The sequence below is a fragment of the Mixophyes fleayi genome, chromosome 2, assembly GCF_038048845.1.
Source record: "Mixophyes fleayi isolate aMixFle1 chromosome 2, aMixFle1.hap1, whole genome shotgun sequence".
Classification (NCBI taxonomy): domain Eukaryota; kingdom Metazoa; phylum Chordata; class Amphibia; order Anura; family Limnodynastidae; genus Mixophyes; species Mixophyes fleayi.
Genome location: NC_134403.1, coordinates 348180646 through 348200800, shown reverse-complemented (window position 1 = coordinate 348200800; position 20155 = coordinate 348180646). Strand labels below are relative to the sequence as shown.

The 20155-nt window shown below is 40.2% G+C and overlaps 1 protein-coding gene across 3 annotated transcripts in view; it reads left to right on the top strand.

Moving 5' to 3' along the window:
• The first annotated feature begins 415 nt into the window (after positions 1 to 415).
• BTG3 (BTG anti-proliferation factor 3) overlaps positions 416 to 20155 on the top strand; it is a 22772-nt gene continuing 3032 nt past the window's right edge. The window contains exons 1-4 of one of the 3 annotated variants that reach the window (XM_075197109.1): positions 416 to 537; positions 10095 to 10334; positions 11583 to 11720; positions 15043 to 15238. In XM_075197109.1, coding sequence (XP_075053210.1) covers positions 10162 to 10334; positions 11583 to 11720; positions 15043 to 15238 — 507 coding nt within the window. In that variant the 5' untranslated portion in view covers positions 416 to 537; positions 10095 to 10161. Of the gene's footprint in view, positions 538 to 3067; positions 3127 to 10094; positions 10335 to 11582; positions 11721 to 15042; positions 15239 to 20155 lie in introns of those variants that run through there. The other 2 variants (XM_075197106.1, XM_075197107.1) reach the window with 2 other exon arrangements.

Genomic DNA, 20155 nt, shown 5'->3' with positions numbered 1-20155 from the left:
GTAACCCAATCTAACATACACTTGAAAGCCAAGACCATCACACTAATTCTGCCAGGCAGTCCTCACCACTGGCAATGTATTTGTACATTCAAATGTTGCCAAAAAAATTGTTCAAAAAAATACCCATGAAGAAAATTAAGTGTACTGTAAAACTCTCTTGTAATTTAGTTAACACATCCTGTAAAACGATATATAAATATGCTGGGCGCATTGTATATGCAGGGTACACTTATATTACCCTATATCAAAACACTGCATTTGCAATCTATTCTTCTGCATTGTTACATTACTCACTGCTCTGCCCAAAATAAAAATGGTCGCCGCGGGGTTCACGTCCTCTGAAGGTGATTGGATGAAGCACTCTGCAGCGACCTCTACCGGTACAAACCGACATTGCAGTGGAATGCGGCCTCGGATGGCCGAGTGACGTCAGAGAGCGGGAGGGTGGCGGGTGCTGGCCGGACAGAGAGTTCTCCTGTGAGCATCATCTCCTCGCTGGGCAGCGGCTGAGTCCGGCTTCCATGAGCGCTCCCCGGGGTAAGAGAGGGAGAGGGAGAGCGGTGCTGGGCTAATGGGAGCTCAACTTGTAGCGGCGCTAGGAGTGACTGACAGGCTGGTATATTGCACTTAGTGGCTCTGATACTTGCAGTAACTCTGATACATTGCACAGCACAGTGTATGTCAGCGGGTTGTAACTTCAGGGCAACTGAATCTCAACTGGAACTGGCTCCTATGCAGCAGTTATGGACTTTATTGTAATACAGCTTAGTAGTGATCACATATCCAGAAAGTAAACTCCACTGTTGTGATTTAAAGTGTTAAATGTGAACAAGATTTACAGAACGTAACTTAAAATAGACTTTTATCTTTTTTTCTCCCCCTTATTTTTCCCTACCATCATTTCCTTTTTATCTCAATTGCTCATTCTGTAGAGTAATAGCTCAAGTATGTAGTATTTATGGCACTATTCTGCCACTATGTTCAGGGTTGCAGGACAGTATTGTATTGTATTCCTGCAAAGGTATACTGAGGTTTTCATGTGTACTAGTTTGCTTCTTACAACTGCTTTTGGATTAAAATAATCATTAAATGGACTCATTGTTCAGGTATTAAAATCTACACCCTAAGTTCAAGGGTATTACAAAATCCTTGCAACTGGTGTCTGTATGTGTCTGATATACATATATATATATATATATATATATATATATATATATATATATATATATATATATATATATAATCTCGTGCCTTAAAATACATAATGTCTTTAAAATGAATTTTTCCCATTTGGAAAATTAAGATAAAAGACTATATAATTAAGACAGATTGCTACTAATGCAATTAGTATTCCGCATTATTGAATAATGACTGGGGATGGAGCAGACAGAAACATTATGCCTCTGCCTAACTTACCGTATTATATTTGAGATCTCCAGGGTATGTTTAATCTTGAGGTCAGTGTGACTCTGCCCTATCGGCTTCTCCCTGACAGCCCCATATAGTGCAGTTTGAGTCAAGATTCCCCAGGTGGTCATGCCTGGAGAATTGTCCATCTCTGGCAGAGTGCCTGAGTGCATGGTGCCCCTGCCGTTCCTCAAGATTAAATATAATAATGTAATTTTCTAGCTTGAAACAACAGGGTAATCTATAACCGTTAGAGGAGGGCAATGTAAAAAAATATGTTGAGCCCTTGCAGACACTTTGTTTTTTTAACCAATATAGATGTTCTCGTCCTGCCGTGTGCATTTTTCACACCTGTTGTAAAACAAAGGCATTTCAGCATTTTTGTTTGTTTTAGATTTCCATTCAAGTGCAGTTTGAGTCTGAAGTTTTATATATACCTAGATGTTGGCTTATAAAGGGCATTTAATGCTCTACTGAACGTTATTTTTCCTTTGGAAATGTTAGAAAAAGTATGAAATCTACTCCTCACACATTACATTCTATTGGTTCAAAGCCGATGATGTCACTGGGCTACATGCACCAGCTGCTTGTAGCCACATCCGGCCAGGATCAACGCTCGTAAGGTCCAACTGTATGGGTGGTATATTTTACATGATTGAAATTACATGAATTGGTTCTTTGCTGCATGATAACTTTGCTACCTAGTATTATTTATTATTTTTGCTATGCTATACTGTTTTTATTTTCATAAGTAGTTTTGTTCAGTTTAAAAAGTGCCTATCAGCTACACCCCATGGAGGCTGCCATCTTGTGGGCTGAGCCAGCTCTTGGTTGGTTGTATTCAGCCAGAAGATGATTCCTCCACTTAGTTCACGGGTCCAAAGGGCCCGTGAACTACAGTAACTATCACTGGTTACAATTGCATTGATAAGCTGATACTGCGTTAGTTCTGAAGGTCCGCATCCTACAAACTATAACTCCCATGATTCTCGGCTTACAATTTGCAGACATCATACCATAGAGTTTTTAGTGGAGAGCAGCTGGAATGCACCCCTCATATAGCATGCTGTGTAAACCTGCCTATGTGGCAGTCTAAATATTTCACATGAAGCATCGGAACTTCCAAACCTCAGCACTACAGCTTACCTCCTGTCTGTCAGATTACCACAGCACTTTCTCTTGGGAACTAGTCTGCACAAAAGATATGTGAACCATTACACTTATAATACTTGTAAAACCATATGATCTCTAAAGCAAATTCAAATTATACATATGTGTGTATGTACACCAATTGCTGCTGTAATGTTTCTAACTGGATAAGTCCTGAGCCTCTCTCTGCTTGACAACAATCACACATGAAAGCAGAACCAGTGCAAATATTCACCTTTTTCTATTTATTTGTCAGGGAGAGCCTGAAGTAGGATGACGTGTGGACATTGCACTAGCCCGGAAAATAAAATACACTGGGGCCTAAAGGCTATATTTATAGACGGGGTGTTGGCGGTGCTTAGATCAGAGTTGACCTTTTGAACAATTGGGCTGTTGACAACTTATGTATGTTGTGGTTAAAACCATATAGAATGAGCACTTGGATTTTATATGTGATGCTATCAAAGTGACTGGTGTATTTTCAGAGACAATGCATGTACTAGCAAGAAGTTCAGATATGCAAAACATGCACATTCAAGGTACCACTAAACCCAGTTGCAGCTTGATAAGGTATGTAAATGAAACTTGACCTTCACAGATGCATATATAACCGTTCTACTGCCATGACAGAATTTAAGATATATAAAATATATTTTTAGTTTCTATGTAGCAGAGTGCAAATCCATTTTTTTTCCCATCTTCTGATCTGAAAGACTCCATAGACTTATCAGTGCTCCTGGATTAGTCTGCTTTACAACTTGGAGGTATAATAAGTCCTTCAATACATTTACAGATATTCTTGACTGGACTCAGTTAGTTCCTGAAACTTTTTGATAATCAGTAATATGCTAAAGTTTTGGCACCCTTCCAGTTTTGAATAGATCAACTCATGTGTGACAATTCCAGAGTTCAATACTCCAAACCCTCCTGACCTGCCGGATGGTGAGTCTACTCTTAACAGCCACGGGCTCCTCTAAGTTTGTAACTGAGGGTTACAAAGCAGGAGATGGTTATAAAAAGATATCGAAACGCTTCCAGCTTGGAATTTTCACTGTCAAGAAACTTTTATAAAGAAATGGAAGCTAAGGAGAACTATTGGTCAAGGCAAGTTCTGAACACCCAGAATAATCTCTGATAGAACTGCTCATGAACTGGTCGGATATGCAAAGCGGACTTCTCTTGTCACTGCTACGGACCCACAGAAAGACTCAGCTGACACTAGAGTACGGCGTTGCTTACACACAAATTATTTGCATGGTAGAGTTGTTAGATGAAAAGCTTTCCTAAAACTCGTCACAAAAGTCAATATCTGAAATATGCAAAACAATACTTGGATAAGCCAGAATCTCTTGTGGACTGCTGAAACAAGAATTAAGCTTTTTGGCCACAGCTACAAAGTACGTTTTGGTAAATGCAGATGAAACATTTAAAGATAAAAACCACCATGCTGAACATGGTGTTGGATCTATTATGCTTTGGGGCTGTGTGGCGGAGGGAATTTGTTGACTGGAAAATTCTAGAAGTCCCCTGAATAAATTGAAGCTAATGAGGTTGGATATTTCAACAATCCAAAATACCTGTATCAAATATGCAGGTTGACCAGGGGGTGCACAGACATTTCCATAAAACTGTGTGATTAATACTAGTAGGTAACTTAAAACTGCACTACCACCTACTGTTAAATCTTACTAACAGGTTCCTCCCCATAACTGGGGCCAAATTAATTTTGTTCTGTACTTTAAAATTCATATATATATTTACTACATGGCTAAAGGTATGTGGACACCCGGCCTGAGAATAGTGTGTTTGGTCATTTCAGTCACACCCATCGCTAACAGGTGCTTATTATCAGGTGTGCAGCCATACATTCTCCATAGTCGAACATTAGCATCAGAACGGGTCGTACTGAAGAGCTTAGTGGCTTTCAGTGTGATATTGTCATAGGATGCCACCTTTCCAACAGATCAGTTCGGCAAATTTCTGTCCTGCTAGAGCTGCCCCATTAATCTGTAAGTGCTGTTATTGGTAAGCTCAAAGCCCGGAACCACCGAGTGCTGAAGCGCATAGCGGATAAAAATTCTGTCCTTGGCTGCAACACTCGCTACCAAGTTCCAAACGGCCTCTGGAAGCCGCGTCGGCACAAAAACTGCTCATCGGGATGTTCATGGATTGGATTTTTATGGCAGAGCAGCCACGCACAAGCCTCAGATCACCATTCACTATGCCAAACGTCGACTGGAGTAATTTTAAGCAGATCACTATTGAACTCTGGAGCAGTGGAAGTATGTTCTCTGGAGTGACGAATCTCTCTTCACTATCTGGCAGTCTGATGGATGAATCTGGCTTTGAAGAAGGAGGAATAATTTCTTTTTTTTTCATGGTTTGACCTGGGCCCCTTAAGATCCAGTGAAGAGAAATCTTAATGTTAAGGCTTAAAATGACATTCTAAAGAATTGTGTGCTTCCAACTTAGTGCCAACAGTTTGGGTAAGGCCGAGTTTGGTGCGGAAGAACTTGCCTGGCCTACACAATGCCCTGAACAACTACTGCAAGTCAGGTTTTAAATCCCGGCTTCAGTGCCCAACCATAATGTTCTTGTGGGTGAATGAAATGCGAATCTCCACAGCAATGTCCAAAAAACAACGGGGAAAGCCTTCCCAGAAGAGTGGAGGTTGTTATAGCAACAAATGGGGGACCAACTCCATTGGCTTAATGCCATTGGTTATGGAATGTGATATTCAACAAGCACATGTGGATCTGATGTTTGGGTGTCTACATACTTTTGGCCATGTACTATGTGTATGTATGGAAGGTAAAATCATGATATGGCCTTTTAAGATGACATTTAAAATACATTTGCTTCCATTCAGCTTGCTAGGCTATGTGTACTTAAATACTTTGTACAGGCACACGTTTTATATTTGTTCATGCTATTTCTTTGAATGAACCTTAGGCAGGGATAATATCAGAAGCTTCTCAGCCTGTAGTACATGTATTCCTATTAGTCAAATGGTCCTGGAAATATCAATATCCTCTGATGCAGAATATAACACACAAGAGAGGCTGGTGGTGTCTGTGTATTGCAACACTCTGAAATGTGTGACATTCTGAAGATTACGTGGTGTCGCCGCAGAGAATGGGGAATTCTGTCATCTTGTCACAAGGAAAGTTATTCGGCTGTCAAAATGCCAGTGTGACACCAGTGAAAAATTTAACGAGGTATTTTCAGTCATTAGGGATTTGTTGGTTACTATCTAGCCGTAAGAGGATATATTACAATAAAATGATGGAGAAATTATGTCTTGATTTAGAAGACTACAGAAATGAGGGGTAAGTTGCTTCACCTAATGATATAAACTAGCAAAATCTGCTTGGAAATAATGGTTGATTACCCTAGGAGTCAAGGTTTAAGTGATTTGTTAAACTTGGTCACTGACGGAGCATAGTATTGTGCTGTACAGAGCAGAGTATCACCCCCCCCCCCCCCCCCCAGTGGTTAGTCTATTAAATGGCAATCCACGTTGGCACAACTATAGCGTTTGACTGGCAGTTTCTCAAGCGGACAGAACAGCGATAGCTGAGTCTAGTGGGAACCTGTGTTTCCACAAGATTTCTGCGGTCTGCTCGCTGTAAGATATAGTGGGCTCTAGAATAGGGTCTCCATTGAATAGTGGTCAAATGGGGCTCTATTATGTTGTTATAGCGCTTTATAATGTTTTTAATACATTGCATTGGCTGTGTATACCCACACCTCCTATTTTTCACCATATCTTTAGCACATTGGAAATGGGGGCACCGCTGAGCACATGTGTAAATGGTAAATGTGGATGTTTTAGGTGCAGTATTAATTAAAAAAAAAATAATAATAATAATATAATTCAGCTGCACACTATGCAAATCTCCCACCTCCAGTTCTTCAGTGAAGGTAAAAGCGAGTAGAAAGTTGGGGATGCAGCCTGGTTTGTAGGTGAATGTGCTGGTTCAGAGTTGGGCGCACGTCTCCTGAAACAACCGCTCAGATCTCTAGTCAGCAGTACCTCCAGGTTTCGAATAACTGGTAAATGATCATTGTTAAAACATCTGTGACTGAGTCAGTGGAACTTGGGATTTTGACGTTCCAGGACTAAACTCCTTAAATTATGAAGAATAAAAAAGGAATTCCTAGTGACTGAGCAAAATGAACTCATTGCGTTGAGACACTGAAATGTTACATTGTAACTTGAGTTTATATTACTTTGAACACCTAGTGGTATAATCAATTGTTGGCGTTATAGCCAAAATTCTCGCGGTGCGCGCACTATTACAATCATTACGGTAATAATGCGCGTAAATACCGTTATTACGGTACCTTCCACGCTGGATTTCAGCTCGGGGAGCGGCGAGCTGAAATCCGGCTTAGTATTAACGTAATAACGCTGTGGGAAAATCAAACAATTGAATATGCCCCCTAAAATCTAATAGAATCCTGAAGCAATCAGACCTGCTACAGCCCCCACAGAGGTTACTGACTGCGCAAATGTAGTTGTAGACCAAATTTGTATGAAAACACTGTGCATGTGGTCCCAAAAACAAAACAGAAATCCTAATCAACATCTCATTAGGTACAGTTTAAAGCCCGGATGGGTAATCTTCCCAGTGTGGCTGCACTAACTGGGATGCTAATTATCCAGTTGCTTGGTCTTGTCACTAATTGTATCAGTCCACTTAGGATAACCCCCCTGCTTGCGGCTGCATTGACCAGCTGTGGTGGGCATGTGATAAACGGTTCTGTTTCATAAGTCATGACTAAACTTTTTGGTAATATAATGTTTAAACTGATGGTGACTAATTGAAACAACTGGGCGTATATATGTTGGGTAGAATGATTACAGTAATATGTGAATGTAATCCAGGAATCTGCCCATAGCGACTGGAATGCGCACGAACAGTGAATAGGTGTCCTCTTTTATTTATAAAGGTCAACATATTACTCAGTGCTGTACGTTGAGGGGATATTAATACATTTTACATATTATGATATGAAATAGACTGTAAAGATGGCCCAGCCCCAATGAGCGATTGGACAACATGGAACAATTGATAATACATAGGGGAGCGGAATATCTAAAGTGACAGAAACTCTGTGACCCCCAGCATAGTCTGTATATCATTTATATTTAAATCTAGATTTAAAGTGTCATTAACTACTTTGCATAAATCAACTCATATGCTTCAGTGTACTATACAGTGCAGGCTGTGGTAGAGACAGCATAGAAATGTGCACACACATTCTGGTACATGGTGCACAGGGAAAGTTGCTGTAACTCAAGGCACCCAATCTATGATCACAGCACTTAAGTGTCCATGCACCAGTTCTTTCCTTACAGTAATGTCCTGTACTAGTCCCCACTTGCTGAAATTTGCAGCTTTTCAATGTAATCAGGGATTCCAGCCTGTAATGCAGTGTCATCTGATGGGGGCGAGCTTTCATCAGCATCTATTTATATAGCGCCACTAATTCCGCAGCGCTGCACAGAGAACTAGCTCATATCAGTCCCTGCCCCATTGGAGCTTACAGTCTAAATTCCCTCACACACAGACACAGATTAGGGTCAACTTGATAGCATCCAATTAACCTACCAGTATGTTTTTGGAGTGTGGGAGTAAACCAGAGCACCCAGAGGAAACCCACGCAAACATGAAGAGAACATACAAACAGGAATCAAACTCATGATCCCAGCGCTGTGAGGCAGAAGTGCTAACCACTAAGCCATTGTGCTTTCATTGCTGATTAAATTTACCCAGATTTCATTGCAAATTGCTACAATTTAGACACTACATAAGTAAAGCCAGGAGTGGATCCTGGCTGCATGCTGACTTGTCAATGTATAGGCGAGTACTCCAAGTACAACCGTCTTCTAAACACATCACAGGCAGCCAATTGTTTCTGAACCAATATTAATAACAATTCAGCCTGCCTGTTCACTAGGGATCAATGAAATCCCTTTAGCACTGTGGTTGATAGGTCCCTGTTTGAAATTCTTTTTTTCACATTGGTTTCCCTTCTGAGCTCTGCTTCTTTAAAAAAAAATAAAAAAAAAAATTGTGAGTTTTGCAACCAATAGGCGCCAGAGTTGTCTTAACTCTACTTTAACCATCCATGGCTACAAACATGTGCATGTGAGATAATGAGCTCAGCCTTTTCATTTTATTTTTGTACAGATTTAACTGTTTAGTAACTAACTTTACATGAAACTATAAAGTTCATACCATGTAATAATAGAAATTGATGGGAGTATTCAACCCCAATGCAGATGAAAAGATCTTTACGGATCTACTTGGTTGAAGAGCACCTGTCTCATACACACAGCGGAGGCAGTTTACAGTGGTCACTGGGACACTACACAACCACTATTTATAAGGCACTGGTTCCTAGTGGAGTTATAGGACACATTGTCGTGAATATTGGTCAATATATAATATGGTTTATATCCTTTCAGTTCAATGTGTATAAATTAAGTTGCAGTATTGCTATAAACGTGCTAAAATGATTAAAAAAACGCCTCTGTATTTTAGTCATGGTTTTACTGTAATAAGACTTAAACGAAACACTGTTTGTTCCATTATGGTGTTTCCTGTGTTGGTCCCAGAACACAGGATATTTTCCATTGTTTTGCTCTTTGATCGTGAGCCACACTGTGATGTATGATTCTGTCTCTGTTCCAAGTTAAGGTATTGCGGCTGGAAGGAAGTGTAATCGCTGTCAGGTGTTGGAACCAGCTCTGCCCTTTTCCGTCTTTATTTTCTGTGGGGGTTTTTACAGCAGGAAATCTATGAATCTGTGTACGCAGCCTGTCACAGCGCACAATGGATCTGCTTATATAACGTGATGGCCATTGGTTTAGGAAACGCTTCCTCTTGAGGTTTTAGATTTTGAATCGGACTCCAACATTTCCTTTGGCTAACATGTACTTTAGGTGAAAGGTGCTTTATTACAGTATTTATCACCATTCTGCTAAACTAGCGTGTGGGGAATTGGGTAAAGCAGTACTTGCCCACTATGTTAGATGGTTTGACATTTGTTGGAATGTCTGTGTTTGCCAACCTCGTCCTGTTAACACACAAAGGGGCATATTCAATTGTTGGCGTTTTCCGCCGCGGAAAAAGTATTACCATTATTACGGTAATACTAAGCCGGATTTCAGCTCGCAGCTCCCTCTGTATTTACGCGCACTATTACCGTAATGACGGTAATAGTGCATGCGCCGTGTTACTTTAGGCAGTAACGCCAACAATTGCATATGCCCCAAAGTGCGTAACAGCCCAATAGTGATGGTTACCATGCAATTCCCTGTAAATACTGAATAAGAGAGAAGCCCTAGCTACAAGCAGTGTTTAGGTCTGTATGTGTAACAATAATAATGCTGTTTTATTCCTCCCCACAAACACATGTTTTACAGTACTGATTACATATATATTTTCTATGTTATGTCTACAATATATATTGTTGTCACTTGCTGATTCCAGCACAATAATCTGTTCTTATCTCTGTTTTTCCAGATCCTTTTAGGAGTTCTACATTTTATTTTATTACATTTTTTTTTTTTGTGTGTGTGAGTTGTAGAAGATGAAGAACGAAATCTCTGCAGTTGTATTTTTTCTTTCGAAGCTACTGAGAAATAATGAAAAGTTAAGTAAGGGGGAGATTGAAATGTTTTCTGAAGAACTCAGCAGAATTCTACATGAAAAGTACCTCAATCACTGGTACCCAGAGTCGCCAACCAAAGGACAGGCGTATAGGTACGTCATCCCCTCTAAGATTACCCTAAAACATTTATGTTTATTAAATAGGCGACCGGGTTTATATCTGTTGTCCACCCTCAAAACGTCACCTTATTAGCTTGTACGTGTTGTTCTGCACGTTTTGCTATATACATTGCTTACAGACTTCCTTCTGTGCTTTTCAGCCATGTGTGTAGCAGGCTTAGTTTTGGGTGGGGGGAATTTGCAAGTACCTGATATGTGAGAAGACTAAAATCCGTAAATGGAAACCAGGCAGATAAAGCAATGTAGTCAAAGTTGTAGGAAGGCGCACAGGCCAAAAAGTTAAATTCATTTGAGCAGGGAAGCCCCTTTTTAATGAAAGTATTGAATCTGGTCAGACTGGCTGTTCAATGCTTGGGGAAGGACGACATGTTCATAGGACTGGTCCATTAAGTCAAGTTGGAATCAGTTCATCACATTGCTTTTTGTTTTACTACTACACGCTACACTGTTACTTGGTTTTATAATCTTTTGTATCTTGTGCCACCAGTGAAAGTGTTTACACTATCCATACTTGTCATGTCTAACAGGAGATACAGGGGGCATCCTCATATAAACTGTAGCAGAGCTTTGTTTTTAAACAAGCTAATTTAAAAATATGCAAAAAGCCTGGCAGTTTAGTCTACACTCTACAGGCTCTACCACCATCCCCCTCCCCCCACCACACACACACACATGCCCGCCTTTGTGCTGCACAGTGTCCCCTACTGGTGAGGCGGAGGACAGCACACAGGTTATGTTTATATATTATTTACTATACACTGGGCAGAAGTCTATGTATTGGCATTATAAAGCACAGTACACATCTTGGGTAGAAATATCCCATTAAAATTATTCAATATTCAGTTCAATTTATTCTTTCACATATTCAAGTATAATATTATTGGCAGTTGTGGTCTATGTTTAAAGCAAGCAGTATAAAAAGTCTTTATTTTCTATAGTAGCTGTGTATTTAAGAAAATTGTTTTACATCTACCCCTTTTCAGTAAGATGAAGCATAATTGTGAGACAATTCTACTAGTGTTCTATATGTGGTGCGACATGATTAGAACCTCTGCATTTTCATCTCTACTGTCGTTTCACTCGGTCATATCTAGGCTAGGATTCCCTATACAATATAATGTCAGTCTGTCCTGCTGTCAGGCGTGTCGGAGAGTACATGGAATGTATGTATGTACGAATGTATGTATGTCATGTAGAACTCTAATGTTTCTCTTTTTTTAGATGCATCCGTGTAAACAAATTTCAAGGCGTTGATCCAGACCTCCAGAGAGCTTGTTATAACAGTGGATTAGTGTACGAAGAATTAGGATTACCTAAGGAGATCACACTGTGGGTGGATCCGTGTGAAGTGTGCTGCCGGTGAGTCGTTAAGTCATGGAACTGTGTGTGGATAAATAGCTGGATATTTGTAGATCAGATTTGATTGATTGGACGGAGATTCAGTGATGCACAAGTTTCTTTGCCTTTTCTTCGTTAAGCTGTGAGCCCAAGTTTGTCTGTCATTGTTCTGGAACCCCCAAAGTAATTACCAATGTTTTGCATATCTGACATCTAGGTACAAAAACAGTTTCTGGAACCCACAGGCTGTGTATTTGTAATGTAAAGCGCACAACGTTCTACTTCCTTCAATCCTGGGACGCTCACACAGCTAGATAGCAGCACCCAGTCACCTGCGGCTAAATGTGCTCTGCTTGAAGAGCGGATCTTACCCCGTTACATGCTGTCTTCTATGGCAGGTAACACACCTCTGCCACTGATCTGTCAAAAGGATATATGAACATTTACAACCTCCTTTAAATGACACCAAAATGAGTTGGTTGCATGGACACGAGGGGGGTATAGAGTGTTTTTGGAGGGGTTTTTTTTGCGCTCTTTCCTTGGTTCCTACCTACCACTAACTTTTTTCACAGATTGTCATCTTAAGGAGGGGGATAAAAGGATAAGTTTAACCTCAGCCTTCCTGTGGTAGACACTAAGGAGTATATTTACTAAACTGCGGGTTTGAAAAAGTGGAGATGTTGCCTATAGCAACCAATCAGATTCTAGCTATCATTTATATAATCCATTCTACAAAATGACAGCTAGAATCTGATTGGTTGTTATAGGCAGCATCTCCACTTTTTCAAACACAGTTTAGTAAATATTCCCCTAAGTGTCTTATTCTTTTATTAAATAAAGTTCCTATGGATTGGGCATATGTTTTTGTTTATTTTAATTGGGGAGTCTTTTTTTATGCTTTTTGCCCATTTTTCTCTACATCTTAGATAAGGATGTACTTGGCTGCCAGACACAGATGAATAATGGTGGGTTATTTAAATAACCTGACAGCTCATTTACAATGTAGCAGAAAACCAGACATGGCGAATACCCTGCAATCCAGAGATAGTATTGAGTGGATGTGTGTGCTCTGGTTAAAGGGCGGTGTTATCTGCCAGGCCTCTGTTCCGGAGGAGTGGAAATTAATATGAGACAAAACACTGAAGACTAAATCTTGTGCTAACAAATCTCCAGAGTTCTCTGTTCCGTATTTGAATGATAATGGTAGATTACATTGTGTATAACTGCTCTGTGATATATCTGGCTGTATTTGAGATAAAATCTCTGGTTTTGACGTTTTCCTTTAACATTAATCCTGTACTGGAGAAAATGATGATTTATCTGGTTCAACACTTTCTAATATTGTTAGATTCGGCACAGGTCTCTGTCTTCTTCCCAGGAACCTCATTTTTATGGAGAATTCTTTAATCCAGCACTGACAGTCTACTAATTGGAGGATCAGGGAGGTGCAATGTGTAATACAAACAGTAACGTATTTGGCAGCTGTACACCGCTGTCTGCTGGAGTCCACAAAGTGCTGCTCGGACAGTTGTTACACAGATGAGAGAAAAATACAGAATATCCCCTCCAAAATCATCATAAAACCAACTATTTATTAAATGCTATCTGCTGCTGCTGCTCAAAGTATATGAAATAGAAAATGCACCATGTAGATTGTGTGATTTGCCATGAGGACAGGTTTTGATTTTATATAATGATGTGTAAAACACTGGGTTATTTGATTTTTTTCCTGAGATAGGCGGCCCAATTAGCATTACTCTAACGGCCGTTTCTAATGCAGGATGAAGCAGGGGAGTTTTGAGTCTTCGCACCTCTTCTATGCAGCAGAGAGCTCTGAGGTTTTGGGCATTCAAAATGTTCCTGCAAAAGAACAGATGTTATATAGGCTCCTCTGGGGTGTATATCTGACAAATTGAGGGGTCCTCCAAACCCATTGTTTCAGGTTTAGGATGGCGTTATTAAACCTCTTCTTAATTTCTGAACAGGTCTGTAGAAGGAGAGTGTGTTGTGCTTTATCAAAATGTGGAATGACATTAAACTATAAAAGCTCAAGAACGGATCTTCTAGTTTAAAGCTTTATGCTGACAAAGGCGTTAATGGGATAAGAGAATAAGGGTGTTAACGATCTTTAATGTTTTACATGTAATAAAGTGAGTAATTACATAAGTTAGTGAAGTGCTTAATATGTGTTTGGGGGGTTTGGTCTGTTTTTAGTTTTAGTCGTACATATAAGGTATTTTAAATTGTATCTTTCCCCCTATGCAGTTGTCCGAGTGTAGAGGAGCCGTGCCTTTGTCCCTTCAGGAGGCTCTGTAATAATGTTTTATCATGTGCCCACATATTTCATCTGACCTGCTCCATGTCATCCGGGTCACATGATTCATACCTGTCTGACTGAAGGTGACCTTCAGTGGAATCGGATCAAGCAATGGGTAGGGATGATTCTTAAGAGACCCAAATGCACCAGATCCTCAGGGGGCTGGTGGAGAAGAGCGGTGGCTTTTGCACATAATTCATTCTCTCTAATACTCCAGCGCTGCGGAATTAGTGGCGCTATATAAATAGCTGATGTGTAGTTTCTGCTTCTGCTCCGATGTGTTGATGTCTAACTATGTGTAAGCTGACAGCGGCAGTGGCATAACTACCGTTGGTGCAGCAGATGCCATGCACTGGGGCCCATGGAGATAATGGGGCCCGCTGCATGGTAGATGCAGAAGGTTGGGCCCCGGTTCCCTCCTCCCCACCTCCCTGTACCGGGGCCCACTGCTCACCAGTTCCACCTCTGCAGAGGGGGGTTAGTAGATGGTGGTGTATCCTATTTTTCCTTAGCATGCTCTGCCTCCTACAGGTAGTACTTTTAACCCCACTATAAATGAAACAAACTCCATAATTCCTCAGGTTGATGTCCTATCTAATCTGTTTTGTTTGGTTTTTAAAAAAATCTCACAAACATGAGATTTTCACCTTGATACAGTCTTGTCTCTCTTGCCAGCTGCTTCAGGACTGCATTTCTGGTCTATTTAGACTTTACCAATATTCCTAAAGAGAAGTTCATTAATAATGTTCATACTAACTAGGCGTAATAGGTAGTGCTAAGTATTGGCCAGCAGGTGGTGCTGCCCTCCGATAAATAAAAATTATATGGTGTCAATTATCTCCAGCTTTACTGTACAGTGTTCCATATAACTGTTGGTGTTCTCCCCAGAAAGCAAAGAGATGCTGCTTTTTTTTTTTTTTTTTTCTCTGTAGACTTTGGACACACGTATTGTAAAGTACACCGTTTATACATAATGATTGAGTGTATATATTGGAATTTACTAATAAACCCATAACATTGTGTTAGGTATGGAGAGAAGAACCCTTCATTCGTGGTGGCAAGCTTTGAAAGTAAAGATGACAGGAGTGAGACCCCTCGCTACCCGCCTGAGCGAGTTACTTCGGATTATCATTCCGGCTCCTCCTCCTCCGATGATGAAATGTATATAAGTAAGAAGACTCCGCCCACTCCAGTGATTGCCAATGCTTATGATGCTTACCAGGTATTTGAATGGCTTTGTCTATCCCATGGGCTACATTTACTCCTGCCTCTTGTAACTGAACGATACGAGCTACTATCAGAAAATAAACACAACTGAAATGAAATAAAATAAATTGAGGGGGGGGGTAGTTTTTTGAGGGTTTTTTTTTTTTGTACACTATTTGGCAGAGGATATTAGTCAGACCTTTCTCCAATTAAAGAAAATTTGCGTCTTCAGAGTTTTTAGGGGGCTCCAGTCATCCTTCCAAGCATTTTATTCATTATCTCCCTAACTTAATTGTAAATACCAGGTAGTGTATTCAAACAATTTAAAGATGTTCTGTTGGACCGACAATTCCAGCAATTCGATATATATGCCCCATTTTTTCTGGAACCTCAGACCACCTTTTTCTATATCTGGGAGAGTGGCTTTCCTATCTAAATATAGAATATCTAAAATCTCCATCTTGATTATTCTCAGATTTAGGCAGATGTAATAATGCAGCCGGAGAATGTGGGTAGAATATAGCATTTTCCAGGTTTTTGTCAGTGTAACGGCTACGCTGAAAAAGCCAATCAATAATATAGAGAAATAAGGCTGCACGCGTGAATGAGTTTATACCTGGTAGGTTAATTCCTCCCTGCGCTTTTCCTAGAATTATTATTATTATTATTAATATTTATTTATAAGGCGCCACAAGGCATCCGCAGCGCCGTACAGAGACAAACAAAATCACAATACAATGGGAGACAGCACAGTACAGTAAACACAGCAACTCAGTACGCTCAATGCACAGCTAGAGAGGGCGGGGAAGGGGGAGGGAGGATCCGCAAATGACGGGGATCAACCTGCTTCTTGCTATACGCAGTTTCTTGGAATGCCAGATAAATTTGGAAAACAATTTTGTACACGTATGCATGTCAGATTTATTTAAACTTATTGGGAGCATTTGTATTGGGTATGATAGTTTTGGGAAGACCACACTTTTAATAACTGCATTGCGTCCCAGGAGGGAAAGTGGAAGATTATGCCACTTAGCTAAAAGCGCTATAATTTTTTTTTAATTACAGGTGGGTAGTTTGACCTCATACAGTTTGTGAAGTCTAGTGGGAATATAAATTCCTAGGTATTTGATTTTAGTGTGATTCAGCATGAGGTGAGAGTCGAATTATTCATTATAGACTGTACACCCGATATTGGAAGTATTTCAGATTTCTAAAAATTTATTTTATATCCTGCGAAGGAACTAAATTCCTGGATTACACTCAAAATGGCAGGGATTGATTCTTCTGGATTGGATACCGTTAACATATCATCTGCAAAAAGAGCTAGCTTAGCTTCCTGGTTGCCTAATTTTATGCCTGTGAATTCCTTATTTTCCCTTAGAGCAATTGCGAGAGGTTCCAGAGCAAATAATAGTGGGGATAATGGACATCCTTGTCTGGTTCCCCTTTCCACCTTAAACGAGGTAGAGAGAAAGCCATTAGCTAATACTTGTGTGTTGGGGTCATGATATAAAGTCCTTAAAGTGTTGATATATTGAGCGGGAAATCTAAATTTGTGGAGGGTTTGGAACAGGTGGTCCCATGTCACAAGGTCAAATGCCTTTTCGGCATCTAAAGAGAGTAGTAAGGCTGGGTCCTCTCTCCCCGATCTCTCCAGAGCATGAAGACTCAACAGAATCTTTCTCGCATTAGTTACTGAGTGCCGCCCCCATATAAAGCCTGGTTGGTCATTGTGGATTAAACTCTGTAGCGGGATTTTGAGTCTCTCTGCCAATATCTTTGTGAATATTTTGTAATCTACGTCTAGTAATACACGGGTCTATATGATCCTGGTGACTTTAAGTCGCGTCCCGGCTTGGGGGAGTACCTTAACAATGGCGCTATTAAAGTACATTGGAATTTTATGCTCTGAGAGTATTAAGTTAAAGTAGGATTGTGATTTTATCGACAGACTATCTTGTAAAATTTTGTAGAATTCCCCACTAAACCCATCTGTGCCTGAAGACTTAAAATATTTCAGTTGTTTGATTGCATTTAAAACCTCTTCAGAAGAAATAGGCTGAACTGGGGACTTTGATTGTGCCTCGGTCATTTGAGGTAGAGATATTTTTCCCCAAAATGCATCTTGTGCCTTAGTATCAATAGGGTTTTGAGAGTAAAGTTCAGAATAAAAGGAACTCAAGATCTGTATAATTTCTGGCCCTTGATATTTGATGGTTCCATCTTGTGACCGTAATGATGAAATATCACTATTGGGTCTAGTTCCGTTTAGTAAATTTGAAAGGATTTTACTAGATTTATTGCCAAATTTATAAAAGTTGAATTTACTGGCCATTTCTTGGCGAGTGCATTGTTGCTGGATTACTTGGTCAAAATGTATTTGTTTTTGTTTATATTTATCTTTATTTTCTGGTGTAGGTTTTCCTTTATATGTTTGAAAGGCTTCTGTCAGTTCACGCTGAGCCTCATAGTATGTCTTTTGCTGGTCTTTGTTGTATTTCACTACATACGACATAATTTTCCCCCTCGGGACTACCTTTGCAGTTTGCCAGAATAGCATTGGATCAACGGTATGCTGTTGATTATTATGTATATATTCAACCCATACTAGTTTTACCATATCTTGAAATTATTTAGAGTAACACTAGGTACACACTATAGAAGTTTCAACCAACTTTTTATGCCGATCGATTTTACATGCGATCGATGTTCCGTTCGCTCGGAACATGGACTGCATACACACTATCCTTGTTTAGGACGATAAAGGGATGACGGATGTCCCTTTAGCGACTTTTTACAGCCATGTTGTCGTGAGCAATGACTGTAATTTCGAACTCGCTGTCGTGGATCAGTCGGAAACTTATACACACTACACAACGGAAACGAGATTGGAACGAAAATATTAAACGGTACGACCAACCAAATGAGGCGACAGTCGTCCATTTGGGCAGACTTTCGACCATCGTGTCACTGCACACACTGACCCGACTTTTGAACGAGCGGTCGTATGTCGGCTGATTGAGCCGATTATTAGACGAAAACCGTGTAGTGTGTACACAGCTTTAGAAAGTTTAGCTGGGAATCTCCACTGCTTAGGTCTTGTAACCGAACATTGTTAGCTTATCATGTTTTGCGTCATTCAAATGTGTCTCTTGGAGTAAAGCTATATCTGCTTTAGACTTATTTAAATAGGTCAGTAGTTTATTCCGTTTAATAGGTGAGTTGATACCTCCTACGTTCCAAGAACAAAATTTCAACGTTGCCATGTAAAGCTCATATTTTTGTATTACAAATGTTAGGGAGAGAACTCCCCTAATTAATATTATACATGTTACCCAATAGTATGTAGGCACACTTCTTCTCCTCTCAAACTTGGATTTTGGTCTGACTTTTTTTTCTTCTAGCTCATAGAGCAAAACAACCATTTTTGTTGAGGAATAGGGACCGGCAGAGGGACCATAGTAATACTTAGACAAGACCTGGATCACAATAATCTTTGTAACCTTTGAACTCATTTGGGTGAGAAGAGCTGGTATGCCAAGTTGGCGCTTTACCAGTAAGAGAGGGGGGAGTGGGGGGGGGGGGGATTAAGAGTAAAAAGAAGTAACAAAAAAAAACAAACAGCATTCAGCATTAATAATTAGAAAGTTAACTATGTAAAGGAGGGAGGGGGAAGAGTTGCCCATACAACTATAATAGTAAATTGTAATGCGATCAACTCTATGTTCTGATATCTACGTAACTTATAGCTAAAGATAGTGTAATATGGAATAGAAGGCGTGCAGGGAGATAACCCCAGTATCTTTGTAAGGTCTAGATTCGATAAGCAATAATACGGCTAATAGTAAAGCCATGTCGTTAACCACAGTACCTGTGTAAAAGCTAGATTCAATGAATATTTCAACTACATAACAACATCATTATCTATAATCCAGCATCACTGGTTAAGACGTTTTCCGGCCGGGTTTCAATCATCAGGATCTTATTGGCCTAAACATAACAAAAAACAACAGAAAAAGCATATTTACGCGTTTTTGGAGGCCAATAAACGAACTGTGATTCAGCTTCCGCATCGAATTCTCTCAGAAAAGTTTGTGCATCTTCTGCAGTTGTAAAGTCTTTTTATATTCTTGACCATCGAAGATCCTCAGGCGCGCCGGGTATGTAGAAGAGCAAATTTTCTCCCTTTCTTTACTAGTGTAGAGCACACTGTGGAGAATTCCTTCCGTGCTTTAGTGACTTCCGCCGAGTAATCTTGAAAAAGCAGCAGACTATAACCTTCCCAGCTCGTCGGTCTTACTGACTTTGAAACTGACCAAAGAGCATTTTTATGTATATAGTTGAGGCATTTAAAGATGACCGTGCAGGGTCGTTCCTTCATATTTTCTCTTTGCGGCCCCAATCTATGCACACGCTCAATTTCTATATTGGCGAATTCTTCATTTATCCCCAGAATCCGGGGTAACTCTTTTGAAACGAATGCCAGTAGAGCTGGGCCCTTTAACTGCTTCAGGCAAGCCCACAAGACGTAGGTTGTTTCTCCTAGATCTATTCTCTAGGTCAGTGATGGGCAAACTTTTTCAGGAGCGGGCCAAATAAAAAAGAAAAACTTTAGGCGGGCCAATATAATTTTTTAAAAAAAACTCAAATCTGTAATACAAATGTTTTGAATGGGACGGGAGGGTGTTATATAGCAGTGTTACCTCTATAAGTGCAGCGATCGTACAGACACACCACTTATTTCAGCAGGTTGTTGCAGATCCGTCTTTCTGGTGAGCCACTAACTGACAACACAGCAGCCAATCAAAATCCGCCTTAGTATATGTCCCAGCCCATCTCTTCTCACATGACTTTCAGCCATTAGGGGGCGGGCAGGTGTTTGAGTGATTGACATACGAAGTGTCCTTTTAGGAAGGAGGATGAAGTGTAATGG